Source organism: Carassius carassius, chromosome 14 (genome assembly GCF_963082965.1).
Source record: "Carassius carassius chromosome 14, fCarCar2.1, whole genome shotgun sequence".
In the NCBI taxonomy this organism is placed as follows: domain Eukaryota; kingdom Metazoa; phylum Chordata; class Actinopteri; order Cypriniformes; family Cyprinidae; genus Carassius; species Carassius carassius.
Window position 1 is genome coordinate 12,245,193 of NC_081768.1, and position 26,119 is coordinate 12,271,311.

At 38.4% G+C, this 26,119-nt stretch overlaps 1 protein-coding gene and 1 long non-coding RNA gene across 19 annotated transcripts in view; one reads left to right on the forward strand and one right to left on the reverse strand.

Moving 5' to 3' along the window:
- LOC132157011 (uncharacterized) overlaps window positions 1-22,607 on the forward strand; it is a 63,140-nt gene extending 40,533 nt beyond the window's left edge. Inside the window, exons 2-3 of the long non-coding RNA XR_009437516.1 lie at window positions 20,398-20,645; window positions 21,737-22,607. This is a non-coding gene — a long non-coding RNA (uncharacterized LOC132157011). The remainder of the gene's footprint in view (window positions 1-20,397; window positions 20,646-21,736) is intronic.
- The window catches only part of pax2a (paired box 2a), a 32,205-nt gene continuing 16,750 nt past the window's right edge, over window positions 10,665-26,119 (reverse strand). For 8 of the 18 annotated variants that reach the window (XM_059566113.1, XM_059566116.1, XM_059566124.1 and 5 more), the window contains 6 exons: window positions 24,680-24,855; window positions 22,622-22,742; window positions 17,449-17,658; window positions 15,372-15,473; window positions 12,769-12,855; window positions 10,665-12,418 (listed from right to left, as the gene is read on the reverse strand). In XM_059566113.1, coding sequence (XP_059422096.1) covers window positions 12,297-12,418; window positions 12,769-12,855; window positions 15,372-15,473; window positions 17,449-17,658; window positions 22,622-22,742; window positions 24,680-24,855 — 818 coding nt within the window. In that variant the 3' untranslated portion in view covers window positions 10,665-12,296. Of the gene's footprint in view, window positions 12,438-12,768; window positions 12,856-15,371; window positions 15,474-17,448; window positions 17,659-22,621; window positions 22,743-24,679; window positions 24,856-26,119 lie in introns of all 18 variants that reach the window. The other 10 variants (XM_059566121.1, XM_059566118.1, XM_059566123.1 and 7 more) reach the window with 3 other exon arrangements.

A 26,119-nucleotide genomic window follows, 5' to 3' on the forward strand; every position in this document is an offset into this window, starting at 1 on the left:
TAAAATACAGATTTTATCAAGGCTGCTTCATGATAATAAACAAGAAAATGATTAATATTGCAAAAATGTTCAGTTATGAAACAAATGATTTCAGCTGTAGAGTGTCTCTAAAACATAAACATTTCATTAGTAATAAAATACACAATTTATCCTGTTCAAAAAGTTCTGGTCTTAACATTGCCTCTTTGTGCATCTTTTGTTGCTTATTATTTTGTCTTGTGGGCTATACAGTATATAAATATTAGTTAAGTACCTTCAGGGCAATACTAAATGAAAAAAGGGCAGTTTGTATTATCCTAATATTAATATTGTATATCTTACTCTTTATATATCTATTGCTTGTGGTTTTAATTCACATTTAAACAGAACTCATTATATCCAGTCTCTTCATTTATTGTCACCTTCTTTGTCTCAGCACTAGATAACCATAGATTGTCAGTCCTTGATTAAAATGTTGACTTTTTACTCCGAATTAAGCTGATTATTGTAATTGAATGTAAAAGCGTGTAGCTCAGCACAGGCCATGATCAGTGGAGATGGATTAGGAGAGAAGGCTATCAAATTGAATACAGTTTTCCCCTCTCAGCCGATTAATTGTGCCGTTTACCACTACCTGAGTAAGTGACCAGTGCTATTTAGTTTCTCTAATGATGATGCACAGTGGGCTTGGGTCGGAGATAATTAAAAAAAAAAAACAAAAAAAAAAACCTAGGCCTTTCTCTCTCAGCCTTTACTTTTGGCCCATTGACAGCTGAGCACAAACGAAATATTGATCTGTCCTCTTGGCAGCATCCTGAATGCCAGCATCAAGTTCTTCAAATGGTCTCTGTTGCTATTTCAAGAGCTAAAAAAATTGGTCTCTGGTCTTCTGCTCATAACTGACAGAAGTTTTTTAATGCACTCTAGTGTTCAGCTGTGTGCTTCTCACTCGAAACCCGAGTTTTGAGTACATTTTTTTTCTTTTTCTTTTACATTTTTTTCAAAGCTCAACAATGTTCTTTTGTTGTTGTTTTTTTGTCCCATATTAAATTTTTTTTTTCAGCATTTTTCCAGTGAAAATTAATTACAAAATATTGCAGTCCTGCAGTTTGGTTTTCTAAAGAACCTTTTAATGAACACTTATTAAAAGAACCATTGTATTTATAGTGTGAAAACCGTTTTAAAGAACCTTTTTCCACTATAAAGATCCCTTTGTTCATCAGAAAGGTTTCATGGATGTTCAAGGTTTTTCATGAAACCATAGATGCCAATAAAGAAGCTTTATTTTTAGAAGTGTAGAGCGAGGAAGAGGAGAAGAATCTCCTTTCACGAAGACCCTTCTGAAATCTCCCTTGATCTTCCCTCTCTCCATCTGAGCAAGTGTTTTGCTATTCCACACATGACCACAGGCTAAGTGACATCAAGCCTCATTATATTCATCACATGCCACATTTGTAACCTGTTAGGGGAGTAAATTGTGCTAAAATCAGCTGATGCCCCGTCCCTATCCCCACTCCTGCGGAGAAGATGTTCTCCACTCTGAGAAGTGCTGCACAGGGTTAATTGGGTGGCTTTGGCCCTGTTATATTCTCTGCCGTTTCTGCCATGATGCCATATCTAACACATTTCAAAGCCTGACATGAGAATACATTGCATCTAGATGAAAACTGCAGTTCACTGATCTTCTTTGCAGCAAAATGAGGAATATGACATTTATTTGGAGAGGGTGGTCAGAGGTGCTGAGCCTCATCTGTAGTAAACAGATAACATGAACGGATGAGTCTGTTTAATGAACTCATTTGGTTTCCAGCAGAAATGACTTTTTAACCTGCTTTCTCTAGAGTTATTCTCACCCAGGGATATATCTGCTGCTATTGCGTCGTCTTGTTGTTTGAACCTATAGCACATTGTTGTGTTATGTTAATAGTCTTTGTGTCAAGAGAAATAAAGGCCATAATTACACCTAAAATAAAATGGACTTTAGAATAAATGCAGTGGTCTTTAAACTGTAAACGGCTACAAATAACACATTTTACCACACATGAACTGTGTGTATGAAATGTAATAAAAGAATATATTATGCTAAATAATTATTCACTGAAAGCAAGTCTTGTCTTTGCTATTCTACTTTTTTTGTAATATAAAATTAATTTTCAAAGAATATATCCGAGTACTTTACATTCTCCACTGGCAATTTTCAAGATGTATTTGCAGTGTGTGTATGTATATATATGTATATATATGTATGTATATATATATATATATATATATATATATTATAATTGCATGTGTTTTTATTTAATATATACATAATTTAACATATACATTTAAAAAAACAAATTAAAATAAAATACTATACTTAATAAATATATGTTCAGTGAAAGCAAGTCTTAGCTTATTCTATGCTGTTTCCCAAGAATATGGAACTTGCTTTAAGAATGTTTTGATATAATTACTGGAGAACACGCACATACACACAGACACACAAACAATAAATAAATAAATTTATGTTGCAGTGCATATTGTTGATTTGATTTGATTATATTAATGTAAAATATTACTTGGACAATTATGCAACATAGAGTAAAATAGAACAGAGCAGAACAGAATAGAATTAATTTTAATATCATAAATTTATTTTGATATATGAAATTAATATCACACCATGATATCTCCATATTCAGGTGCGCTGGAAGCACGCTGTGTTTCAGTGAGTACAGGTGGGCATGAAAGGAAGAAAGTCTTGTCATCTTGATTTTTAAATATGAAATCTCACTTAAGTTCTCCAGAGGGGAAACATGCTTCACCCATTCTCTGCTACAGCAGAAGAGAGAGAGACTGAGAGAGCAAGAGAAATTTATGCCACCACCAGTGCTGAGCATATGCTGGAATAATTAGGGGGGAAAATCTTGCGCTTATGCAAACTTCCAATTGCCAAAAAAATAATCTGTCTCAAACAAAGGAAAGACCCCTATGGTGCTGGGGTCTATGGTTTCTGTCATACCTATTCCTGTGGGGTTTCACATGACAAAATGCAGAAAGTTGTTTTGTCCCTCTTCCTGTCATGTTACACCCCTTAACCGGAGTACCCCCCCCCCCCCCCCCCCCGTCCTCTCTCTCTCTGTCTCTCATGTTGTCTTGCTGTCTGTGCTGTCAGCCCATAGCCTGGCACCTGCTCTCATGTTCCTAATTAGTCTCATTTAATTAATTATATTCTGCTGCACATCTCATCTTCCTCTCAGATCTGTATTTTTTTTCTTCCATTTACATTAGGATAAGAAACAAGCCGCACAGTTTTTTTTTGGCGTAAATTTAAAAAAATGTAGCCCTGTAACACCACTTAAAATAGAAGGATGTCTAGTGACTGTGATCGTTTTTCGACAGTAACCCTCTGTTGCAGGAATTATTAAAGTACACGGGAATAAAATGTTTTAATGTTTCTTTATGCTTTGAAACTATGTACAATAAAATATAATTTAGTTATAAATATAATTTAAATATAATTATTTTTTTTACATATTTTACAGTGGACAAAATATATAATTTTGAAAAATGTATATATATATATATATATATATGTATAGAAGAATATGGGAAGAATTGAAAACATAATTTACATTAAGCTATTCAATACTGTATTTTTTTGCCTTTATTTTTGTTGCCCTCCAAATTTCCTGTGCCAGTTTATTAATTCGAACATTTGCCAGTCACTTAGAGTCAATGTAATATGCACCCTCCATCTGAAATCCCTGCGCTCAAGGCCTCAGTGCTTCGCATTTAGTTACTGACACACTCATCCGCCGGCTCTTTACCTTACCTAAGAAAACAAGTCAACTTTAAACATGGCAAGTGAGCCAGAGTCAGGAGCACACTTCAGCAAAGACAGTTTACCTAAGCACCTTCTTTCTTCTCGGTTAGTTTCTCTATTTCATTTGTCAGATTCACTCAGCTTGCATGCCTCTGTTGTCCATCAGGTTTACTGAAGGTGTGATAAATAGCGATTTTTTCCAGCAGAGTGGACTGTAGAGGAGCCAGAATTCAGCCGGGCCTAATGTGCGGACTTGCCTGTGGGTGATCACTCATCATTTGATCTGCGATAAGGGATTTTGGTTAAGTTCCAGTGGAGTTAGAGTTCAGATAGATCTCAAGATCAGATGGAGGACTCTGTTGGGAAAACAATTTCTCAAATTACTGCATTAAACTCATAAACGGCTTGATCCCGTGCTGTTGTTTTCCTGATGATCTCTATGTTGTCGACTGTAGTAATGTCTTCTGCATATGGCGAAGATAAACCAAAAGACAATCTCATGTGGTGCTTCCATATTGGACACCTGCAATAAATAGACTCCACTCTTTGGCAGTACAGTCCTCAATCTTTTCGTCTAGCTATGGAAAACCATCCAAGCTACCTGGGCTTTCAGTCTGGTGGTGGAAAAAGCCTCAAATTTCACTTCCTGCTGTTTGAGATGGGGTGTTCCACAGATGCCTGAGTCCCAGCGCCTCGGGTAGAGAAAGGGCCCCATCAATAATTCAGCCTCTGATCAGACCTTCCACAATGGGGAAGAACAAACTTTTGGCTTGACGGCAACCACGTCACACTGATAGTATTTCCCATGCTTAGATAGCTTTGCATTGACCATATGGACATCATAATTACCAATGGGATGAGGCAACAGTCTCTTGATCACCAGGCCAAAAATCACACAACAACCTTAATTAGTTTGGACTGCTTCAGAGACCATCCTAGGCTAATCTGCTGCTGTAATGATGTTTTCTGATAGGCAGGATACCACAGGTGCTAATTGATTCTAATCGAATTTTGGAAATATGCACAAAGAAAAAGAAAATGTAAGTGGAGAAATTTCAGCTGAATTATCAAGCTGTGATCTTCTTTCAGTTTTTTTCATGTATTAAGCATTTCATTTAAAAGTCAGTGAGTCATTTCTTTAGGTGTTTCTTCAGTCACATCATATATTAATAACTAAATGCAATACTTGAAATTTTCTACTGTATAAATTACTCCTCTACCATTTATGAATTCTGTTTTTTTAGGTATGCAGGTGTGTAGTATGAATAAATTAGAGGGCTCCAGATTGTGGTTAAAATGATCGGCAATTTGACTGAATTTGACAGTGGTGACAAGTAATGCTTTGTGTGTGTCTATATCTGTTTATTTTCTGTTTGCCTTTCTGTTGTTAGATTTTATGCATGCAACATTCAACACTGCATGGGCCATGATGTCCGATTCACGAAAACTCTTATGATTCTTTAAACAAACTCTCGAGTTTTGGTTTGAATCAGACTCATAAAGTAAGTGAATAATTCAGAGCATTAACAACTTACTCCCTGAATGAACCACAAATAATTTTCTGGTTCTAAATGAGCCTTCATTTATTACTGTGATGTTCAAATGACAACTTGTATTTCCATATTGTTTTGTTCTAATATATTCATTTAAATTTCACAATATGGTATTCTTAAAAAACCATTTAAATATTTAACCAAAACCAAAAAAATATATATATTGAATATATTCTTATAAACTTATTCTTCCTTATATCTGTTATACCACATTTTTATCTGTCACAATTGGTATCATTTTAGAGCAGTACTTATGTTTTTTACTTTTTTAAATCTGACAGCTCCTCTGCTCCTGTGGCCTTTTTCTCAGCAGAAGCAGAATTTAGTATTTCATGAATCCTGTATTCAGACATACTGTACTACTCATTTGACATACTGCTTTTCACATACTTCATAGTATGAAAGTGAGCCTACCGCTATGTGTATAATTCCTACTGCTTTCCCAGACCTGTGATTAATCGTGAAATCGAAACAATCAGCATAGATTCCTCATCTACGGAAGTGGCCGTATACATATATAACGAATCGGAGGTTATTTTCCAATAAAAGAGTGTTTATAGTATTCGATACGATGGGGTGGGATTGTATTCCATTAACCTGAGTGCAGTGTTAAAGGATCTGTTTATGGAGAGGAAATGACAAGAAATGGGGTTGACAGGCCTGGAGTGAGACAGTTAAATGCCCCTCGCTGCTTTGGATAATTAATAAATAAAGCACCAGGGGAGCCCTGCCATGCCTTTCTCTATGACAGGGGCTGTCTCCAGTGCGCTAAAGCATTAAATGACCAATTTCTGTCAGACTAACTTCCACCACGCACTCTCTCTTTCGTTCTCCCTCTCTCGCTTGCTCTTTTTCTCCCTTCTCTCTGTGGCTTCCTCCTCTGGCTCTCTCTCTCTTTCCCAAAGTAAGCTACTTTGCTCTCTTTGCACTGAGTTTTTCAGCGACTGATGGCTCTAGTTCATTTCTGCTGAATTAATTGGTCCCTGAATGAATTCTGTTGACAGGGCAATTCATCATGTGTTTGGCCTGACAGTGACTGGGTGTTGGGGAGGGGGTGGGGGTGTAGAGAGGAACACTGAGCCAGGGGGAGGTTGGGGTTAGGAGGGACGATGGGGGTTGGTGCTTCTTCACTTTCTCTCCTTTTTCTGTCTTTCTCCGTCTCTGTCTCGCTCGCTTTCTCTATACTCAGACACTTAACGGGCGAGATGAGCCTCTGCATGGAGTCTTGAGGACTGTAGAGGAGAGATTGTGTGTGTTGTTTTAGCTTCTCTCTTGGACGTTAAGGGTGCCCTGGGGTTGCAAACCCACAAACCCCCTTAGGTAGGGTCTTTGTAAGCTTTCAGAAGATCTCCACTTGATTGGATGGTCAGGTCAGAGGAAATCTCTCCCCTCTAGGCGGCCCGATTTCTCGTTTCCTTACGGGCTATAGGTGACATAAACGCATGGAGAAGCAGATTGCGTTAGTGCTTAATTACATAATGTCTTGCACAATGGCCATTAGAAGCGATGATTTAGCCTCTGAAAGAAAATGAGATTTGGCTGCCGGTGGAAGTGGCCAGATTTTGAAGCAGAGGGTCTATGATCAGACGAGCTTCTGTGAGATTCCTGTGCTAATAATATAACTAATAAAACCACCCCGCTGTTTCGTGCAAAGGCCGAACCTGGTAGCTCTCAGTGCCACCCACACAGCGCTTTTTACAAAGCAAAATCAATCAGTGCTTGCTCATTAGGACGCTCACCAACTTATGTAAGCGTCTCTTGGATGGGCTCACACAGCTTGGGTAAAAATGACCTCATAATCACAGCGCAGCCATCAAGACAGCATCTGAGCATCACAGCCACTGCAGTGATGCTGGGAAAAATGGTTTCCGTTCCCATCACTGCCACTTTCATTAAAGCAGTTGTGTTAAATATATACACTGAGACACACTGTACTAATTACATAGAATATACTCATGTAAAGCAGTATATGCTCTATAGAAAATCTTGATAACTGTATTATCATACAGCTCTATTATGAAGTTGGATATATAGGCTACTGTACATAGGCTACAGTCTATCTATCTATCAATCTATGACAAAATGCACAGATATTCAGATGATTACACAAATGTTTCAGACAGGAATGGGCATGTAAAAAACAACAACAGGAAAATAAAAATCAAATACATGCAGAGCAAATGCGAGTCCCAGTGGTTTTATTTGTGTTCAAGTTTTATTTTTTGGTAGTTTTTAATGGCCAAGTATAAGCCATTATTAGCATTAGCAAGTATTAGATTTATTGAAATTTTTCCAGAAGGTGAAACTGAAATCAGGAGAAATGACTGGCCGCTGAAGAGTTTTTGCTTGTTCAGATTCTTTGTGGGCCTGTGTTGTCTTCATAGATGTTTTAATTTGCACACCCTGATCTTAAGCAGCGTGGAAAATCGGTTCTTGTCATCTCTCAAACTACACTGTCTTGATGACATACAGTACCTAAGAAAGACTCCATTCCCAGACATCTTAGAACATTTCATAATTAGCGGTGTCCCTAATGAGGTGCATTTGATTGACAGCCCCAGGTTGGCCTTTCCCCTCCCCAGCATCAAATATGACAGCAGTGATGATGACGAGCACATAGACGGTTGACAGGACTTACCAGTGAGTGCTGTCCAGTTCAACTCCTCTGGTGCTCCTTCTCTCTCCAGTGTGACACCCCATGACAGATGATGCCGTTTTCTCCCCATTCAAGCCTCAGAAAACACTAGACATTTTCCCATTTCTTATGAATAATGTGTCTACAAATCTTTATTGTTTGTTGGAAATTTACATAGAACTACATGGGCACATTTTCCATGCGATTACCAATGTGACTAATGCTTGATGAGATGCAGGCGATGTCACACTGGCCTGTTTCTTGGCAACGTGTATGTTTCTATGTCAGTGATCAGGTTATTCTTGTAAAACCAGCACAATACATTCATAGAGCCGTTCTGGACTATCAGATAATAGCACTTACATTAATGTTTCTGCGGGATTCATGGAGTTTCTTTTAGGACTGATTAGTGCATTTTACTAATTAAATAAGTGTATAATACTGTGAGAAATTGTTAAAGGCTTTAAGTTTATTTTAATGAGAGTTTTATTTCATCTCACAAGTTCCAAAAAGTGTGTTCTATGCACACTATAATAAAATTGCCTTTATATAAAGTGTAAACATATAAACTTTGGAATTTAAAGCCTCGTAACCTTGAATATCAGTTGAGAATGAGACTAAACCATCATGCAATTCTTTGTATAGTTGTCTCCAGCAGTACTGAGCTCGGGCCCCTCGCAGTGTTTGAGGAGCCGAGAGGATGACAGGTGCTTTTTGTAATGCCTTGCTGATGAGAGCCAATCAGCTGATTCCATTCTGCTGCTTTTTTCCCATCTCCCCTGTTGTCATCTGGCATGCTAAAGTAAAGATGAGCCTGATTGACAGATGCATCCGGGTTCACAGTTTATTGGTTCCAGCAAAAGAAGCAGATATGCCAATTTAGACAGGGGAGTGACAAAAAAGTTTCCATCTAAATGGAATAATTTTACCACTGGGAATTCTCAGCTGGGGGAAGAACAGAGGCAGGCCTTTTTTCGTTATTTTAACAAGGGCTGAATGACAAACATATACGACAGTAAGAGGCTGACAGAACAGCAGCTTTTGATGCTTCACAGGGGAGCTATGAAATAAACAATAGGCAGAAAAATTGAATTACAGCAGGGTAGGATTGTCTGCTCGGGCAGGAGGAGAGCTGCTGCAGGCAGCAGTCAGCTGCGGAGGGAACCCAATGCATCATTAAATAGTCCACACTCTGTTCTACACCCTCACTGTGACTCCCTCTCTCTGCTTCCGTTCCTTCACTTTTCCTTTTCCTTGCTTACATTTTCATTCTCGCTAAGACTCTCTTTCCTCTCGTTCTTCCCTGATTTATGTTTGCTTCCTGCCGTTTCTTTCTGCCATAAACATCCTCTTCTGTATGAAAATCAATGCATGTCTTATTTTTAAAAAGTATATAATTATATGTAAAATCAGTTAACAAATAAAAATCTTTTTGAAGATATATATATATATATATATGTGTGTGTGTGTGTGTATGTATATATATATATATCAATTTATATACACATTTTTTAATAATGTTAAATTATATTGTATATTGTATATGTTGTACATTAAAACATATATATATAAAATATTGTTTTAATATTTTTTACTTTTTTTATCTTTTAACTTGTTTTTCTTTAAACATTCAGTCATTGTGTAATTTTATTAGCTGTTCACTAACTACACAATCAAATGATGATAAGTTCATAACTAGTGTTACTACAGAATAAGTGTCTTGCAGCTCAGCATATCCTTGAAGGAATCTTTCATGAAAGGGTTAATAATCACCACTACGGTCACAGGCTGACATACAAAAAATTTATTTCTCATATGCAAAAAAAAAAAAAAAAAAAAGAACTAGACAGAGGTGGAATAAAGGTAATGGCTGAGGCCACGTTGCTTTTTGTTACATATTTTTTTAATTATTATAATTTTTTTGCCCATAACAAATTATGTTTGTGATACATACAGTATTTTGCATTATTTCAATGAAAAGAGAATTGTCTCTGTTTCTGCTCTGCTTCTGTTTGGCTTGTTTTAGTCATAAACAAATATGGATTGCAGTGAGTGGGTAACAATCTCTTCATTCTAAGCGGGACAATAGTTTGGTGGCTGAAATAATAATAAAGAAGACCCAACAAATTGTATTTTTATTTTTCTATTGATTGAATTAGAACTTGTCCTGTGTGTACATTTATGTGTAGTTATATTTGTTAACTTTATCCTCCATTTGCATGCTATGAATTTTGAATAATCTGCTCCTGTAGTAAAATAACTTTAACTTAATATTGGCCAAAAAAAAATAATAAATAGAATTTCTGAAGTCTTGTATTGAATTGTACAGGAAGGTTCAATCTACAAAAACCACAAAACCAGGCAGGTGAAATGTATTTGTTTGTTTCTACAGGCTTATCCTCAATACAGGATTTAGGGATCATTTAAAATGAAGGGTAAAATTGAACGCAGTAGTAAAGGAGAATACAGAATACCATTTTACTTGATTTGCATAGAGACTTAAACAGTATGAACAAGTTAAGTAAAAGTGAACCAAAACAAAACATACAAACAGCCGCACATGTGGTGATAGCATCTGAAACCCACCCACCGGCGCAGGACGGGTTTCAAACTTTTTGTTGTGCGTCTCTGCAAAGCACAACACATTGAAGACACATGTAATGTCAATCTTTTTTTTTTCTTTCAATTCTCATATCTACAAATGGAATCAGTAAATTAGTACGATACTGCAATGGTGAAATGTAGATGATCTTATATACACAGAAGAATTGTTTTCACATTATACACAAATCATTCTACAAAGCAGCAGTTTGTTGAAAATGACATACCTTTGAGTAACAGAATTCACCTTTTTTTTGTGTACATCGCTGTGGGGCTATGATGGATCTTTTCCTTTTTGTTCAACATTACCACATACAATCAGTATTGACTACTATTAGAACATAATACTGTTTTATTGACAGATACAGCAAATAAAATATTAAATATCAAACTAAGTCTTTGGCAAACGTGGTATAAAGTACATTCACTTTACATTTCCAGGAGCGTATGTATGGACCATTTCCATTTCTGTCCTCGGTGGATGAACGTTTGTTCATCCACACAGAAGGGTTACATGCATGTCTACCTCTCCGGACCATAGCCAAACCATAAAAAAATGAAAATTAAAAAAGCTGTAAGGCATTTGTTGAACTTGTTGTACAATTGACTGCTAATGATTACTTTGGTACTGAGCCAGCCAGAGTCAATCGGTCTCAGTTACATGATACAAAAATGGTTCTTTTGAGGACTTTTTTTAAAAAAAAAAAAGAATCCACACTGAAGGACAATAAAGTCATATACTAGTTTCTAGCATATAGCAAGTGTATTCTTGTCCAGTGTTGCTGTTACTTTGTCAATTCGAGTTGACCTTTTTGCTTAAATAGAGCATGTAATCTGACAAACTTTTGAAGATTCAATTGTACTTATAAATTCAGTAATGCAAAATAGTGCAAACGAGAAAAGAGCGGCACCGATCATGATACTGGAGATTACACATGATAAAATGGAATATCCCGAAAAGGTATGACACACAAATGTACACACGCACACAAACCATCAGCTAAACCAAAACAATAATTTAATATACGGTTTTCTTTTCAGGTCATATGCAACAGTTAACGTCGTCTTCACTGTCTGACCTGTTTTTCTTTTTTTTTTCTATTTTCTTTTCCCCCATTTTGATTGTGTATCACAGAAAATGTTAAATCATGTTGGTAATTTCATACCACGAGTCAGAGATGGCTTCTAAAACTGTTACACTTGTCTGTTTGACAGAAGATGGAGCAATACTGCAGTTTTCTGCTCAGCTGACACGGCGCTGTTCTGTCCGTGAGAGGTAAGACACTAGTGAAATGGTGTAGGACGAGGGCAAATTACGTTAAAGGCCTCAGGCAACCTTGTGTGTGTGTGTGTGTGATCTGTTAGTGATACTAAATACAGTATGTAAAGGAATGTATTGATTGATTTATAGAGAAGAGAACGAAAATAAAAAAACAACAACACATCAATTGTTACTTGGTATTTCTTCACACGGTTCGTCTTGTTTTATATCTCGTATAATATATATATATTTGTAGAATCTTTCAAAGTCTTTCAGGAAATAGTTCAGTCATTGTTCAGTGATTTAGAGAATGAGAGCCTTAGTGTTGATGTTGCGTGAGGGGGGTATAGTCGATGTCTGGGGGGAAACCCGCTGTTGCTTGACCCTCCTAATCCGATCTCGGCCCCGTGAAACTGAAGATTGCGTAGCCATCTTCAATCCCTCTGACCTTGACGCCATTCAGACTGGTACGATATGGAGGCCGCGGCCATGGTCCTGCAGTTTGATTGGGTTGCCATGGTAACTAGTGGCGGTCATAGGCAGTGGCAGCAGTGGGAGGGGCGGAGCCCCGTGATGCGGCACTATAATAATAAGGGGAACCTGGAAGTTAACAGAAGAGCGGAGCGTTTGAAACCACAGCAAGAGCAACACTTACTCCCAGTCCTAATCATTTTACTTATGTAAAATACAATCAGACTATTCTATTATGTTCGGAAACCTCGGCGCACACAAAAACACTTGCGAAGGGCTTATGTGCGTCTTAATTTAGAGATGCGGGATGTTATGACCTCGCTAATCAAAAAGAGAAATAAAACTGTAGCTAGTTTAGTAAAGCTGTATGCAAATAATGTCATTGTAAAATGTGATTATATTAATCCCACTTTAAAGCGACTAATCCCATAAGGGATAAGCAAAAAGGGTTAATACTCACTTAATAACGCGGGGTTGCTGAACCGCCAAGCTTCATTGTAAGTTGTGTACTGTGGGTGAGAGTAGGGATTTCCTGAAAAGTCGCTTCCTGAAATCAAACACATGTGACAGGTTAGCAATAAAGCAAATTGTGTACCTTAAAGGCATATTCATGCATTCAGGATGAAATAAAGCTCGACTATCAGCAATTTTGGAATAATGTTCATCACCACAAAAAGTAATTTTGATTTGTCCCTCAAAATAAAAATCAATTAATATATAAAAAAATCAAGCTAATGATGAAGAACTTATACTTTTTGAAGCCAGTTTCGAAGGTTTTTAAAGAGATTTGAAATTTCATAAGAGCACTCCGGTATATTTAATATATAAATATGTGCATTATATGAGCTGTAAAGCTGTACAAATATTTTTTTTTCTTTTTTTTTTGGCATTTATGGCATTTTGTTTTGATGACAATGAAGTTGCCAAATCAGTTATACCTTTACACAAAAAAGGCAAGTAAGTATTTTTACACTTAAATTGTTAACATGCAAATTGTTTCCATTTTGTGTCTATGAAACAGTGAGTATTTTAATGTTTACAGATTTGCCTCTTTAAAGAACCTTACTGTACACTGAAAAAAATGTGAAGGATTTACTTTTAAACAATTTCAAAAAAATATTGCTAGTAAATTTCACAAATAATTACAAAGAAAAACCTAATTAAATGTATTATTTTGAAGTAGAAAGACTGAAATAGTTTATTCCTTGTAAAATCTACTCCAATAATGGTTGTTGTTTTTTTTTACAACAAAAAATATTTTTGACAGTGTAATTCAAATTCAAAGAAGGGACAAGAAGAAATGAATTTTTAAGGTAAGGTAATGACATATGCTGTCGAGTGAGCTTAACTGAATTACTTGAAATATTGCATCGCATTAGCACATCAGAACTAAAGGAACTGGCATTGTTTCACAGCGCTAGCTAGCAGATGGCTCGCCCTGTCCTCTTTCCTACGCCCTGGTGCTCGGCCATTTTGGCTGAATTTGTTACATTAATCCTGAGCTGGGTTTTGAAGTTTCCTTTCTTTGATTCTGCTGTTGCGCTCTTAAGATTCTCTATACTTCGACCGCACCAAAGCCCGGCTTCAAAAAACCTCCCCAATGGATTCGTTCTCACACACACTCTGCCCTTTTTATTTGGCCAAATTCGACTTTCAGGAAGCGGCCCTGTCCATGTCAGTGAGCAATGCTGTTGGTCCCCCACGTTTCTTTCTTTTATGAGACAATAAAGGCTGGGTTTTATATGAAGCTGGTGAGGAATGGCTTTTGCTTTAACAGTGTTTGGGGTCTGTCACTAAATCTTAGTCGTTCGAGGGCCAGATGAATGGAAGTGCACACAAAACCCATGGCTCTAGGATTTAAGAGGATTTCTCAGCCTGTATGACCAATGAAAATGAATCTTTGATGAAAACAGATTTGATGTACCTGTAAAGATATGTTTGCCCAGCAAATGAATCCTGTCACTGAATTAAATTTGCCCCTGCAAACTATTCATGTTTGTGGGCCGTGGAAGCCCAAGACAGACTCGAATCTATCTGAGGCACTCAACGGTGACCGAGAGAAGAATCCCTCTCTGTGTTTGATGTAAAATATTTGTTTTCCAATTTTCGCACACTGCATGTTTGTGCATGGACTTTGCGAGCGCTGATGTTATCCCATGGCTCCACGTACAAGTGCATTTACACTTTTCCAACATCTCTGCGGCTCCTCTCAGACCGTCTGTTTGCATACGTATATGTGTGTTTGGGGAGAGGGCACCAGTCTTGCTGCCAGATTGCATCCTGTCCTGGCAGTGAAACTCAAGTCGGGTCCCTCTGAGAGATAGTGATTTAAATATTTACAGGCCTTCCCGCCCGCTGTTTTGTGACCCTTAACTGTTTGCTGTGAACCTGAACTGCAGGTTAAGTAGAGGGGAAAAGAGATACGCTCTGCAGCACTGGAGGCAGGGTGGAGAAAGCTATGTTTATCGATGGCCTGTGAGAGCGTCGAACGGTCCGGGAGAGCTAGGGAGGGGTGTAATGAGCGCTGGAACCCGAGTGGAACTGAGAAGAACTGTCCTCTATCCCGCACTTATTGAGAGGCGCTAATTTTCTCCACGGCAGCCGATAAGCTGAGGCTCCTTCTCAGGTTATTGACAAGTCGAGATCGAGATTCACACTGCCCGCTGTTGTCTTTGCAGCCATCCTGCAATTACGGCTTCTCATTAATATTATGCTCCTCATTAATATTATTCTGTTTAATAAACATTAGCATCACCAGAAATGTCATAGGCAATATGCTTGTGTCACTTCTCTTTCACAACTCCCATTCTTAAAATGTTACCTGGCATTCTACACTAATGTATTCAAACAGGAAAGGAAGCTCTGGGTCAATGCTAATTGAACATTAATGCAAAATTGTTATCAAATCGCTGTTTTATTTTCCAGGTGCAGCAGTGCACATTCAAATTGGCTTTGCATGACCTCTGGTTTCCTGAAGATGATCAATTGCAGAGGACTATTCGCTGAAAATATTACGAGCTCGCTTAAAATTAACGTCCTCGTAAAAATAGTAATTGCACTTACCAGGGACCATTCCAGCAAGTGTAGAGGTGGGGTAGCTGCCCTGCCCGGTGGGGGGAACGTGAGGTGGGTATCCTGGTAGGGTTGTGCTCGCCATGTCTCGACCTGGAAAGAAAGTCAAAGTTTGTATGGGCAGCTCCACAAAAAAAACAAAACAAAAAAATTATAATAATAATTATAATAACAAATTTAAACGGGTGCTGGATGTACGGTTATCCTAAAATCTTTATTATAAAAGTAACAATAATAAAACTGAATAGAAAAATCACATAGAAATTAGGATTTTAAAGTAGTTTCTTTTAGATATTCTATATTAAAAAAAAATAACTTGAACATGAACTCCACATATTTTGATACATTAAAAATGATCATGCATAAAATAAAGTGAAAAAGCACCCCATGCATTATTAAACTACTTAGTGTTACACCATGCACATCAATAATAAAAATACTCCAACATATTGGTTTCCTTAAAAACAACCCTGTAACCCTTTTCTCTGAAAATCTGAGGAAACTGAAGTCAGCTGTAGCTTTTTATTTGTACTGTAGACAAATAACTAGAAAACCCACATGCCAAACATACAGTAGGTAATGATCACCTCTCCATAAATTCACAACTTGAAAAACCCATGAGCCTGCAGAAGCTAAAAACAACTCTCCACTTTTTTTCTCTTCTAGGTCACTCGGCCTTTTAAGTTCCTCTATTACACAGAGTGGCGCTGCTGGCCTGTTTTGACTGAAATATTTTAAACTGCTCAACAGAGAGAAGCACAGAATGCCCTCGGCCTGCTGGTGGCATGGCTGCTGCTAAAAGAGCCCAGAACCTCACGAGAGTGCAGAGCACATACTGCCTCCATATTCAGTTCTGTAATTGGATATGACAGCTGGCAATCTTGCTGGATGTGCTGGCGCAAACTTTACAGCACGTAGGCCTTCGTCAGTCCCGAATGGGCCCTCGCAAGGTCCCGCATCATTGTTTGAAAGGGGACCAGTGAGGGTCGGGAGGGGTTGGGGTGCTACCCCATTCTAGTTACTAATAAGAGAGCTGCCAGTAAGAGTGGCACACTAAGTCAGTAAGCAATGTGAAAATCTGTGTTTTAGTGTGATGATGTGCTTTTGGTTTAATTAATGTGAACAAAGGGAAAATTACAACTGAGCTGTTGTCTTGTTTTTGATCATTAGCTAAAAATATGAGCAAAATTATTTGCAAGTATGACAGACACAGTTCCATTCATTGGAATTAACCACACATTCCACTCACACACATTAACAAACATGTTAGAAATACTAATACAGAGGATTTTAATTATAAAACAAAATCAAAGTACTAGAGACTAGAGAAGAATTAACAGTACTTTTCAGGACTTAACATGATAGTATCCGTCTCCAGCAGCGCCATGGTATGTGCCCCAATGGATATCTTTGAAAAATATATTTAAAAAATGTTGCAATTTTAGAGTATATGTGCCATTTTTATTTATGCCATGCCTTTCAAACATTTTGGGTCAGTGATTTTTTATTTTATTTTTTTTTTTACAGTAAAATATTATTGCAAAAAAAAAAAACTGTTTTCTATTTTAATGTATTTTGTAAATTGTTAATGTTTAATATAATTTATTCCATTGATGGTAAAGTCAAATTTTCAGCAGTCCTTATGCCAGTCTTCAGTGTCACCTCAAGAAATATTTCTTATTATTATCAATATTGAAAACAGTAGTGCTATACCCCTTTTTTAAGATTATTTGGTGATTAAAAATTTAAATAGAACAGCATTTATTTGATATATCTTTTTCTACTGTAAATATAATTTACTGTCACTTTAAAAAAAAAGAAAAAAGAAAAGAAAAAAAATCTAGCCGACCCTAAACTTTTGAACAGTAGAGTAATTTTACATTCTTTTTGTAATGTCTTATTTTGTGTAGGGCAAATGACCTTGGACTGCTATTGCTGCCCCATCAAAAAAAAAAAAAAAAGCATGATGCCTTTTGTTGTTTTCCCCTTTACCAGCGCAGGGTATGTTTTCTAATCTTTCTTTGTATTATTATTATTTTATTTATTTATCTTTTTTGTAGGGCTGTACCTGCTATAATAGGCTGGCTTGCATACTGGCTGTAGCTGGGGGCATGATGGACATAGGCACCATAGCAGGGGGTGGAGGCATCTACTGACACGCTGGGCTGGAGGGGCAACAGTTCCGCTAGGCCCGAGACTGCCAGTGAGGAAGGGGTGAAAGGAGCCAGGGAAGCCTCATGCGGCTCCTGCTTAACGAGCACGGAGGATGAATGTGACTCTGCCAGGTGGAGAAAAACAACAAAAAAGCCACACACACACAATCAGACAAAGCACAATCACTCACACTCAGCAAAAAAACAAAAAATGAATCATGACAGATGGAAGTACTGAATGGAAACCGTAAAAGAAAAGGAAAATGAAGTTTGGCTGACAGTGTTTGGTGTTGTTGTGATGCTACATTGCGTTTAGGTGGAAAAGAAGGATTTATGTGAAGTTACGACTGTCGTGGTGTTCTGACTCAGTTCCTCGGGTGTGTTCAGGAGTTTTAACAGAGCCTCCAGAGGCACACGCTCCGAAAACAACATTTCTACACGCACGAGGGGATTTGGTCAAGGAAATGTTGCTGTGCACTTATGCTATGTGAGGGTTTCATGGCAAACACTGATCCACATAATTACATCAAAGATGCTTTAAAACTTTTGCCACACATATGTGCTGCCAATATTTTAGTTTATTATAAACAACGTTGCAATATTAATGTAAAACTATTTATATTTCTTTTTCTTTCTATGACAAAATAACTATTCACTTCTGTTTTTCAGTAAATTTACAGCTGGCAGTCAAGGCATTAGTAGTCACAGCATCTCTCAGTTAAACATCGTCTCACACAAAAACATTTGATTTTATTTCTTTTGGTGGCTTGGTGCCAGAAATATATCTCTACAAATTTCGAAGTTTCGACATAATTTGTATATAAATATAGAAATAATTTATTGTGGAAAATTTAGTGTTGGTGTGTGAACATTGTTATAGATGCAAATAATCACTGTAGATTTGATTCACTCAAATAAAAACAAAACTGATTCGTAAAATCGCAGTGGTTCTCCATACTTGGGAGTATTTGGAAAGTTACAGGCCAGCTATATTTTACTTGCATTTTACCCACTTGGCAAGTGTTTTTTGGCCCTGCTTATTCATACTTACAAACAGAATAGATTAGAACTGTTTTTCTTTTCTTTTTTTTTGTAAACGGATCAGAGAAATCTTTTTTTTCTATCTAGTTTTTCTGTGAATGAAAAGAAACATATATAATTTGCTCCATATCAAAGACTTTCTGAGTCATCTATCAACTGTAGATTTATATTTAAATCTAAATAAAGCTACTGTACATTTCTATACTAACCTGGTTTAAATTATTTATCCATTGAATGAGCTAAAATGAGCAAATATAAACAGGTAAATCACTTTGAAACTATATCTCTAGAATAGCATCAGCAAACAGAAGCTTGGCTTTCAGATAAATCATGCTCATATTTCCCTAAGGTTCGGAGGTAAGAGTCGCATCTCCAAACAAAAAGCCTGCACATCTCAACACGACCCCTTTGCATTGCCAGCCGTAATATCATTTGGCTGATGAGGTTTGGCATTTTTCATCTTAGTGGGTTTGCGACTGCAGCTCGTGTAATCAATGTGAGCTCTGTCTTCATCTCTCTCTCCACTCATCCTCTTTAACATCCTCTGCTGTTAACATGGTCTGTGGGGAGGGCTCTCACAGCTTCATGATAGCCTCATTAGCTGTTTCCCAACTATTGTTGTTTTACAACCAAGCTATGTGCGGAGAGTTGCTCATTAAGATAAGGCATCCTTGTTGTCAGACGCAACCCTGACAACCCGTTCTGACCTAACGCCAGGAAATCAGGCAACTTAACTGGCCTCTTTCCCACACAAATAAATGGCAGAATTTCCTTTCCTGAATGAGTCTGGGGCTAACAGTCGAATCTTCATACAGCAGGAGCAGAATAAACATGACGAGGTGGTTAGATGACTATATTTCAGAGAAGGCGACGAGATGACGGCCATAAAGCCTAACTTCAAAAGTAAAAAACCTTAGAGGCCAATAAAGGAGAAAAGGAAGAGAGGCTGTCGGAGGAATTAGGCCTTGCGTTTTCACGGCCTCTGCTTTGCCGCTGTAAAGCAGACAACTGACCGAAGCCCAGTGTTCAAGATCACTGAACTCTGAAACTAATCAGAGGTGGTGTTGCTTATTGTCCTGGAAACAAGCAAGACCTGCAAAAAGGAAGGCTGTCAACCTCCTGATTACTGAGATGGAAGATAAACACTGGTCTATGTGGAGGCGCATCACATCTCAACACGAACAAGAGCTATAGAGTTCTCCACGTCTGTCTCTTGCTCTCATGAATGCACAGTTTCACATGGGTGAAGAGAGAGAGAGGAATGACTTCCTTTTTTTAAAACCCAAAAGCTCCAGCAAAGTCACATTTGCCATAGAGATGAAATAAAAAATAAAAAAACTTATCACAAACTGTTACAAAATGTTTTGTAACAGTACTGCAATCTTTGACCTCAATATTCAACATTTTGTCACAGGAAAAAAAACTGAATATACTGCTTGCTTGCTTGCAAATTGCTTGAATCCCCAATATAAGTTCCTAAAGTCATTCATTATCAAATGTGTGCTCAAAGGTTAGTGTGCTATTGTGAGTCTGAAATAAACATTAATTTGGGCTCTAGGGCCTGCCCGGGCTTCTGGTGACTCAAGACAGAGGCAGTTTGTCACCGGGCCACACATCAGGTACCTCAGTCTAGCCGGCAGCGTGTTGTTTGCTGCTCACTGGAGAATAGCGGGCCACACTTAAAAAATGGCTCTCTGGCGGATATATTTCAGCCGGAGTTCATCAGCAGCATAAGCCGACACAAAGCAGTCTTTTCTTTCGCTCGGCCTGTGTATGCTGCCTTTCTGTCTTACTTTTCTAGCTTGTTTTTTTTTTTTTTATAGATGTGGAGCTCTGTTGCTTTCAGGCCCGGGCGTTCATTTTTTTCTCCCTCTCCCCCCTTCTCCTCTCCTCCCATCTCTCCGAAGAGATTTGGAACAAGGGGGTATCCCTTCAGCACCTGCTCAGGTTTTCAGTGGATCGGAGGGGTGCCCATTTACATGGTACCATCCTACTGGCACCAGGAAGACTTCCATTATACGGCTCAGCAGGGACAGCGCTTAAGAATCCGCAATAGTCGTTCATTGTGAAGGTATGTGCAAACAGGCTTATAAAAAAGCTAGCCATTTCTGGACAGCATCCAGACTTTTAACTGCAGTTTGAATAAATCATGCCATTGTTTTTTCCCCCTCTGCTACAGTTAATACATGAAAGTGTGGAATGTGCATGACCCATAAGGGCACGTATTGCCTCTGATAAGTCTGAAGCCCTTTAAAACAACAGAAGCACATAAATAAACCCACAACGATTTATCTATACTTTCCAGGAATTTATATTATTAATTTATCTAAAAAATAATAATATGCATCTATTACATTATTTAAAGTAATAGATTTTACTACAAGTTTTTTTTTTTTTTTTTATTAATTAGATTTCATCAGGCATCATAAATTTCAGCCCAATAGCAAGCCATTTTCAAATGCATTTTCCTTGAGGATTTTAGGTACAGAGCAGTAACCCCTAAAACTAATTGGGTAAACAGTTAACACAAAAAACACGTCTCATATGCCTCGTAGTGCCCTTAAAATTCCAATTTCTGTTTTGTAATGAAGAGTTCATTAATCATTCATCTTTAATAGATTATGCAAATGGCACGACATAAAATCAACAAGATCAATGGCAGCATGAATTTTAATTGGCTCAGGAAAACATTGCTTGGAATGAGCATAATCTCCAGCTCTATCCAATGAGAGGGAGTAATTTATTCAGAATTGGCTCTCAGTATAAATGTGTAGGGTAATTTAGCACCTCCTTCAACTCTGTCCTTATTCTTATTTCCAGTTTGTCACATGCGAGTACACCATAACATTACGTTATTGCATCTTTGAACTGCTTTTCTTGCTTCTTTTTAAATAAATGAAGTTATTACTGCCAAAAGTCATTTAGAATATGACATGGAACAGTTAATATATAAGACTCTCAAGAAATGTCATTTGAGCTTAGACGTTCTGAAAAAGCTTTAGAACATAATTACAACTGTATTTTATTTTATTTTTTTCAGAAAATGCTGAATTTAGGTTGCCAGGGGTTAGTATTCTCATCATACATGCATAAACCGACACCATTGTGAAATCATTAACAACAATAAAAACTTAAGCAACCATTTGAAAATCTCTCCACCAGGGCCGTTTCCTACGCTCTACCAGAAGCATGAGGTGGTCTGCACTAAGACCCCCGATGTGTCCCATCCCAGGTGCAAGAAAGGCCACCTGCCATGAGGGTGCTCCCTAGACCGAGACTGCTTTCATACAAAGGACAAAAACACACCTTTCTTCTCCAGAGGCCCAACTTTCTGAAGGGAACTCTACCTCCCACATATTACCGAGGGGGAAAAAAGCCCTTTCTTTTCACATAACATTATCCAGCTATCATTTGAGAAGGGGGCACAGCAATTTTCAATCATCCTGTCCTCCGCCCACACAGAACTCATTGGCTTTGATGGCTCCTGCATAATTATGTGAATTTTATTAAAAGCTCAGTGTATTAATCTCAGCACGACAGTTGGCTATCAGTAAACTTAACCTTCTCTGAGGTAATAACAGCCGCAACAATGAAACAATATTTCAATTAGCCAGGCTGACATTAACCACCGCATACCACAAGAAAAAAAAACAAAACAATGCTGCGGCATTAAAAGGCCAAACCGTGCTAGGCCACCATATTTCTTTCTGAGAACTATGAGCTGAAGAAAACATTTCAGTACACAATGGTGAAGTAGTAAAACAATTCATTGGTTTTTGAACAGTGGCATCAGCCGACAAATCTCCATAATCACTTCTTGCATGCAAGTAACGGCGCCTGTCTGTTTCGATCGCTCCTTACACGGCCCCTCAGAGCAGGCAGCACTAATCCATCCACTTTAGATCAACATGTCACATTCCACTCTCACCTCTCCGCTCAACTTAAAAAGCTCACTTTACCTTATAAAACAGTCACATAGTCTAGAATATGATCGTAATATGCCAGTATTCTAACGGTCAGCTGGGACGGTGGATCCAGCGTTCTTACCTGTCACTACTGGGTAGCTCTGTGACACACTGGAGCCCAAATCTGAGCTGACGCTGGTTGACAGACTGGGCTTGACTTCGTCCAGTCCAGGGTTCAGTGCTGGTAGCGAGTATTCATTAGCCTGCCAATGAGGGGAGGGGACACTTTTAAGTAGCTATATCTTGGGATCCAAGCATCACTTTTAAGGTGTCCAATTAGAAAGCTTTCTTCCTCTGAGCTGCCAGTCCTGTATTATTTTATTTCTCTATTCTTTTTATGATATTTCTCATGATTTAAGGAAAGTGGATTTAATATAGCGGCGGCTCAGTTACTTGGCTTTGTAAATGGGCACCTGAAATCCAGCTGTACTAAATTTGCACATTATTCTTATTTCCCCCAGTCAGTGCATGTGGGTTTTGTTGGAGTTAATGTGAACTGTGTGTGCATACATTAAGGATGTGAGCGGGACAGAGCGTAGGATTTGGAACAGACTGAAAGGAAGGGGTGTCAGCTGTCTCTTTGTGCTTGACTGCAGTCATTCCCCTGACCAGCCAAGGGAGGAGACGGGTGCGCTTTGTTCGATTACCAACATGGCCTCGTTTCGAGACCATTTGTAATTGTTTTCTTAAGGATGAGAAAATGATAACATGAACATAATCCTGAAACAGCTTTCTGATATAATTTTTAAAGGCTAAAACATTGACGCTTACATTTGTTGGATTAAGTTGCATTTGAGGTCATTTGTGGCACTATCATTTTCTTTCTTTGTAACGAATGCAACAAATGATAGTAGATTTCCGGCTACCATTGTTCCTCACGTATTAAACTGTGAGTGTACATATGTCCGTATACGTCTGTGTGCGTTCGTGCATCTGCGCAACCACAATAGGGCCGGTGTCCCAATGGGAAATGCTGTGACCCCAGACTTGTCTGTCTCTATTCCAGATAAACTCTAATTGTCTGCTACAAATGTTCAGTTGGCCAGTAGCGGATGTTCCTCTCTATTTGGTCCGGCCTCAGATGCACAACAGCTATTTTATCATGCAGATAGGGGCAAGTTGGGCGTGGGGCAACTGAAGAGCCATCTGAAAAGGATGACCAAATGGCTGGCAGAAGTGTGGGAGGGGTGAGTCCATTGAGTTTAGCATTTCCAAAATGGCTTTTTAATGCCCGGCCTCACACACCAGACATGGCTAATAGATCCACTCTTTTAAGAGTTAAAAATGGGGCACAAAAATGGACCAATAAATGGGAATGTAGTCTGATTAATATTACATTAAATTAAAAGTGATTTTTCTGGACTGTTCTAGGACAGTTTTTTCCCTCACGTTTAGCCTCTTTCCTTGCCTTTTTTTATACCTTCTTGGCTTCTCTTTGTGATTGCAAGTCATTTCCAATTCGTTTTGTTATTGATCTTCCAGTAGAAATCAGTTTTGTAATTAGCTCCAAATTAGGCCCTCTACTAGGGGTGAGGGCTGTCCCCCTGATTTATCACCAGTGTAATTCTCTGTGATCGGAGAGAAATTAAAATGAACTCAATTAGGCCACTGCTTTTGCTTTAAGTTCCTCTACTTGGAGTTTTAAGGGAAAAATTAATAGTCACTGGTTGTTTGATAGTATAATGAAAGTAAATAAAGTTTATCTCCTGTAATAAGCCAGAAGCTTTAAATAAGAGCTTGTATATACAAGGAGTTTTTTTATTTTATTTATTTATTTTTTTTATAATTTTTCATGAGACCGAAGATTTGTCAGTTATTTTTTGTATTCCTATCAGCAGATTCATGTTGATGTACAATTATTAAAAACTAAATTAATCTGGCTTTAATGCACCTTACACTATTTAATGCATATATTAGTGATGCTTGGGCAAGATGCATCAGTTAACATTTGTCTGGGATTAAATCGTATGGTGAATTGATTTCACTAGTTCATCTTGAGAAAAATAAACATCTGTTGGTTCAAATGAGCTCTGCTGTCCGCTCACACTCCGTTGTAAAATTTATACTGCAAACAATCTCCAGATTTTTTGTTTAAGAGTTAGTTTGTTAGTAGTCGTCCATTTGCCTCAATATTACTAACCTGCTCTGGCTTGATGTGTTCTGACGTAGGGAAGACGTCGGGGTATGACGGCCGCTCAAACACCCGATCCAGAGCCTCCAGCTGCTGTTGAGTGAAGGCATCAGCCCTCAGGTGCTTCCGTAAACTCTCCACACTACCCTGAGAATCACTGTTTGGGCCAGAGCCATCTGAACCATCTATGAGAGGAGAGAGGGACAATGCCACATGCTAGTACCAGTCATTATGGTCCTGTTTCTCCCCAGGACAGGCACCCCATCCTGCCCTCCCTGCACCCACACAATAGCTACATCTAGTGCTGTAGTGGACCTCTCAGCACCACTGGATGAAAGATTGGAGTATATCAAGCTGAAATTCAGTCAGCGCTAGCCTCAAACTGATTCTAATAGCTTTGGAAAGATAGAGCACATGAGGCTGGGAAAGAAAGAGAGAGGGAAAGATGTGGACGGTGCAAAGTGGGAGAGAAAAGACCCACACCTCCCCCATCCTGGATTGGCATCAGCACCGTCATCATCTGATAGGCCTGCAGTAATTGATGGATTACCTTCAGAGCAAACATATACTTGTTGGGAATGCCATGTATTTTAACGTGAACCACCTTGTTCTCTTTCCCATCACTGGGCTGGTGGAAAATGGAGAGCTATTATTTAAAAGGCACAATTTTCTTTAGAATGTAATGCTGCTTTCACTTTCAGATTGCTTTTCTCTGGAAAAATGGGAGGCCAGTGCCGGCTTCAATACAATTACACAGCTTGACTGCCAGCTTATGCATTTCCCTCCATCTCACTCTCTATAAACAAATGAACAGTTTCCCCTCAGACCGTGACCTCATCACCCTGCCGAAGCAGGTAGCCTTCTTTCTCCGGCTCCTCATTTTGCTATTCTGGAAGCCCTTCTGCAAACATTCGCCAAACGTTCGTGTAAACTCGGCAGTTGCACCGGCAGCCTCTCGTGTCTCTGGTGGTGGGGGGGCTTTTTTTTTGCTCCCTTACAAATCTGTCATTCTAAATTTGCAGCAGATTATGTTCTCTCCTCAGCGAGAGCGTAGTGATATATGATATGCAAGGCCTCTATTGATTGCCTGATCTGGTGGCAGGAGAGAGGCGAAATGAACTTGAAATGAACATCATGCCTCAACTCATTGTGCGTATAATACTCTACTTAATCCCACATTTTTCTGTGCTATGGAATTCAATTGATCAATCATGTTCCACTGATAGTACCATTTCAGGGGCTTTATTGCCATTCTACCCACCAGCTTGACCTTTTTTCAATGGCTGAGGCCACAGGATGAACTGACTTTCAGGAGAAATAGATCCACAGAAAGGTCTGATAAGAGACTGGGAGATATTACGTGTGTGTGTGAGTGTGTATTTAAGCTACACTGAGGTACCATTTTTTCTCTTCCTATTAATTCCAGTTGTGGTTGTTTTGTTGTGTTTT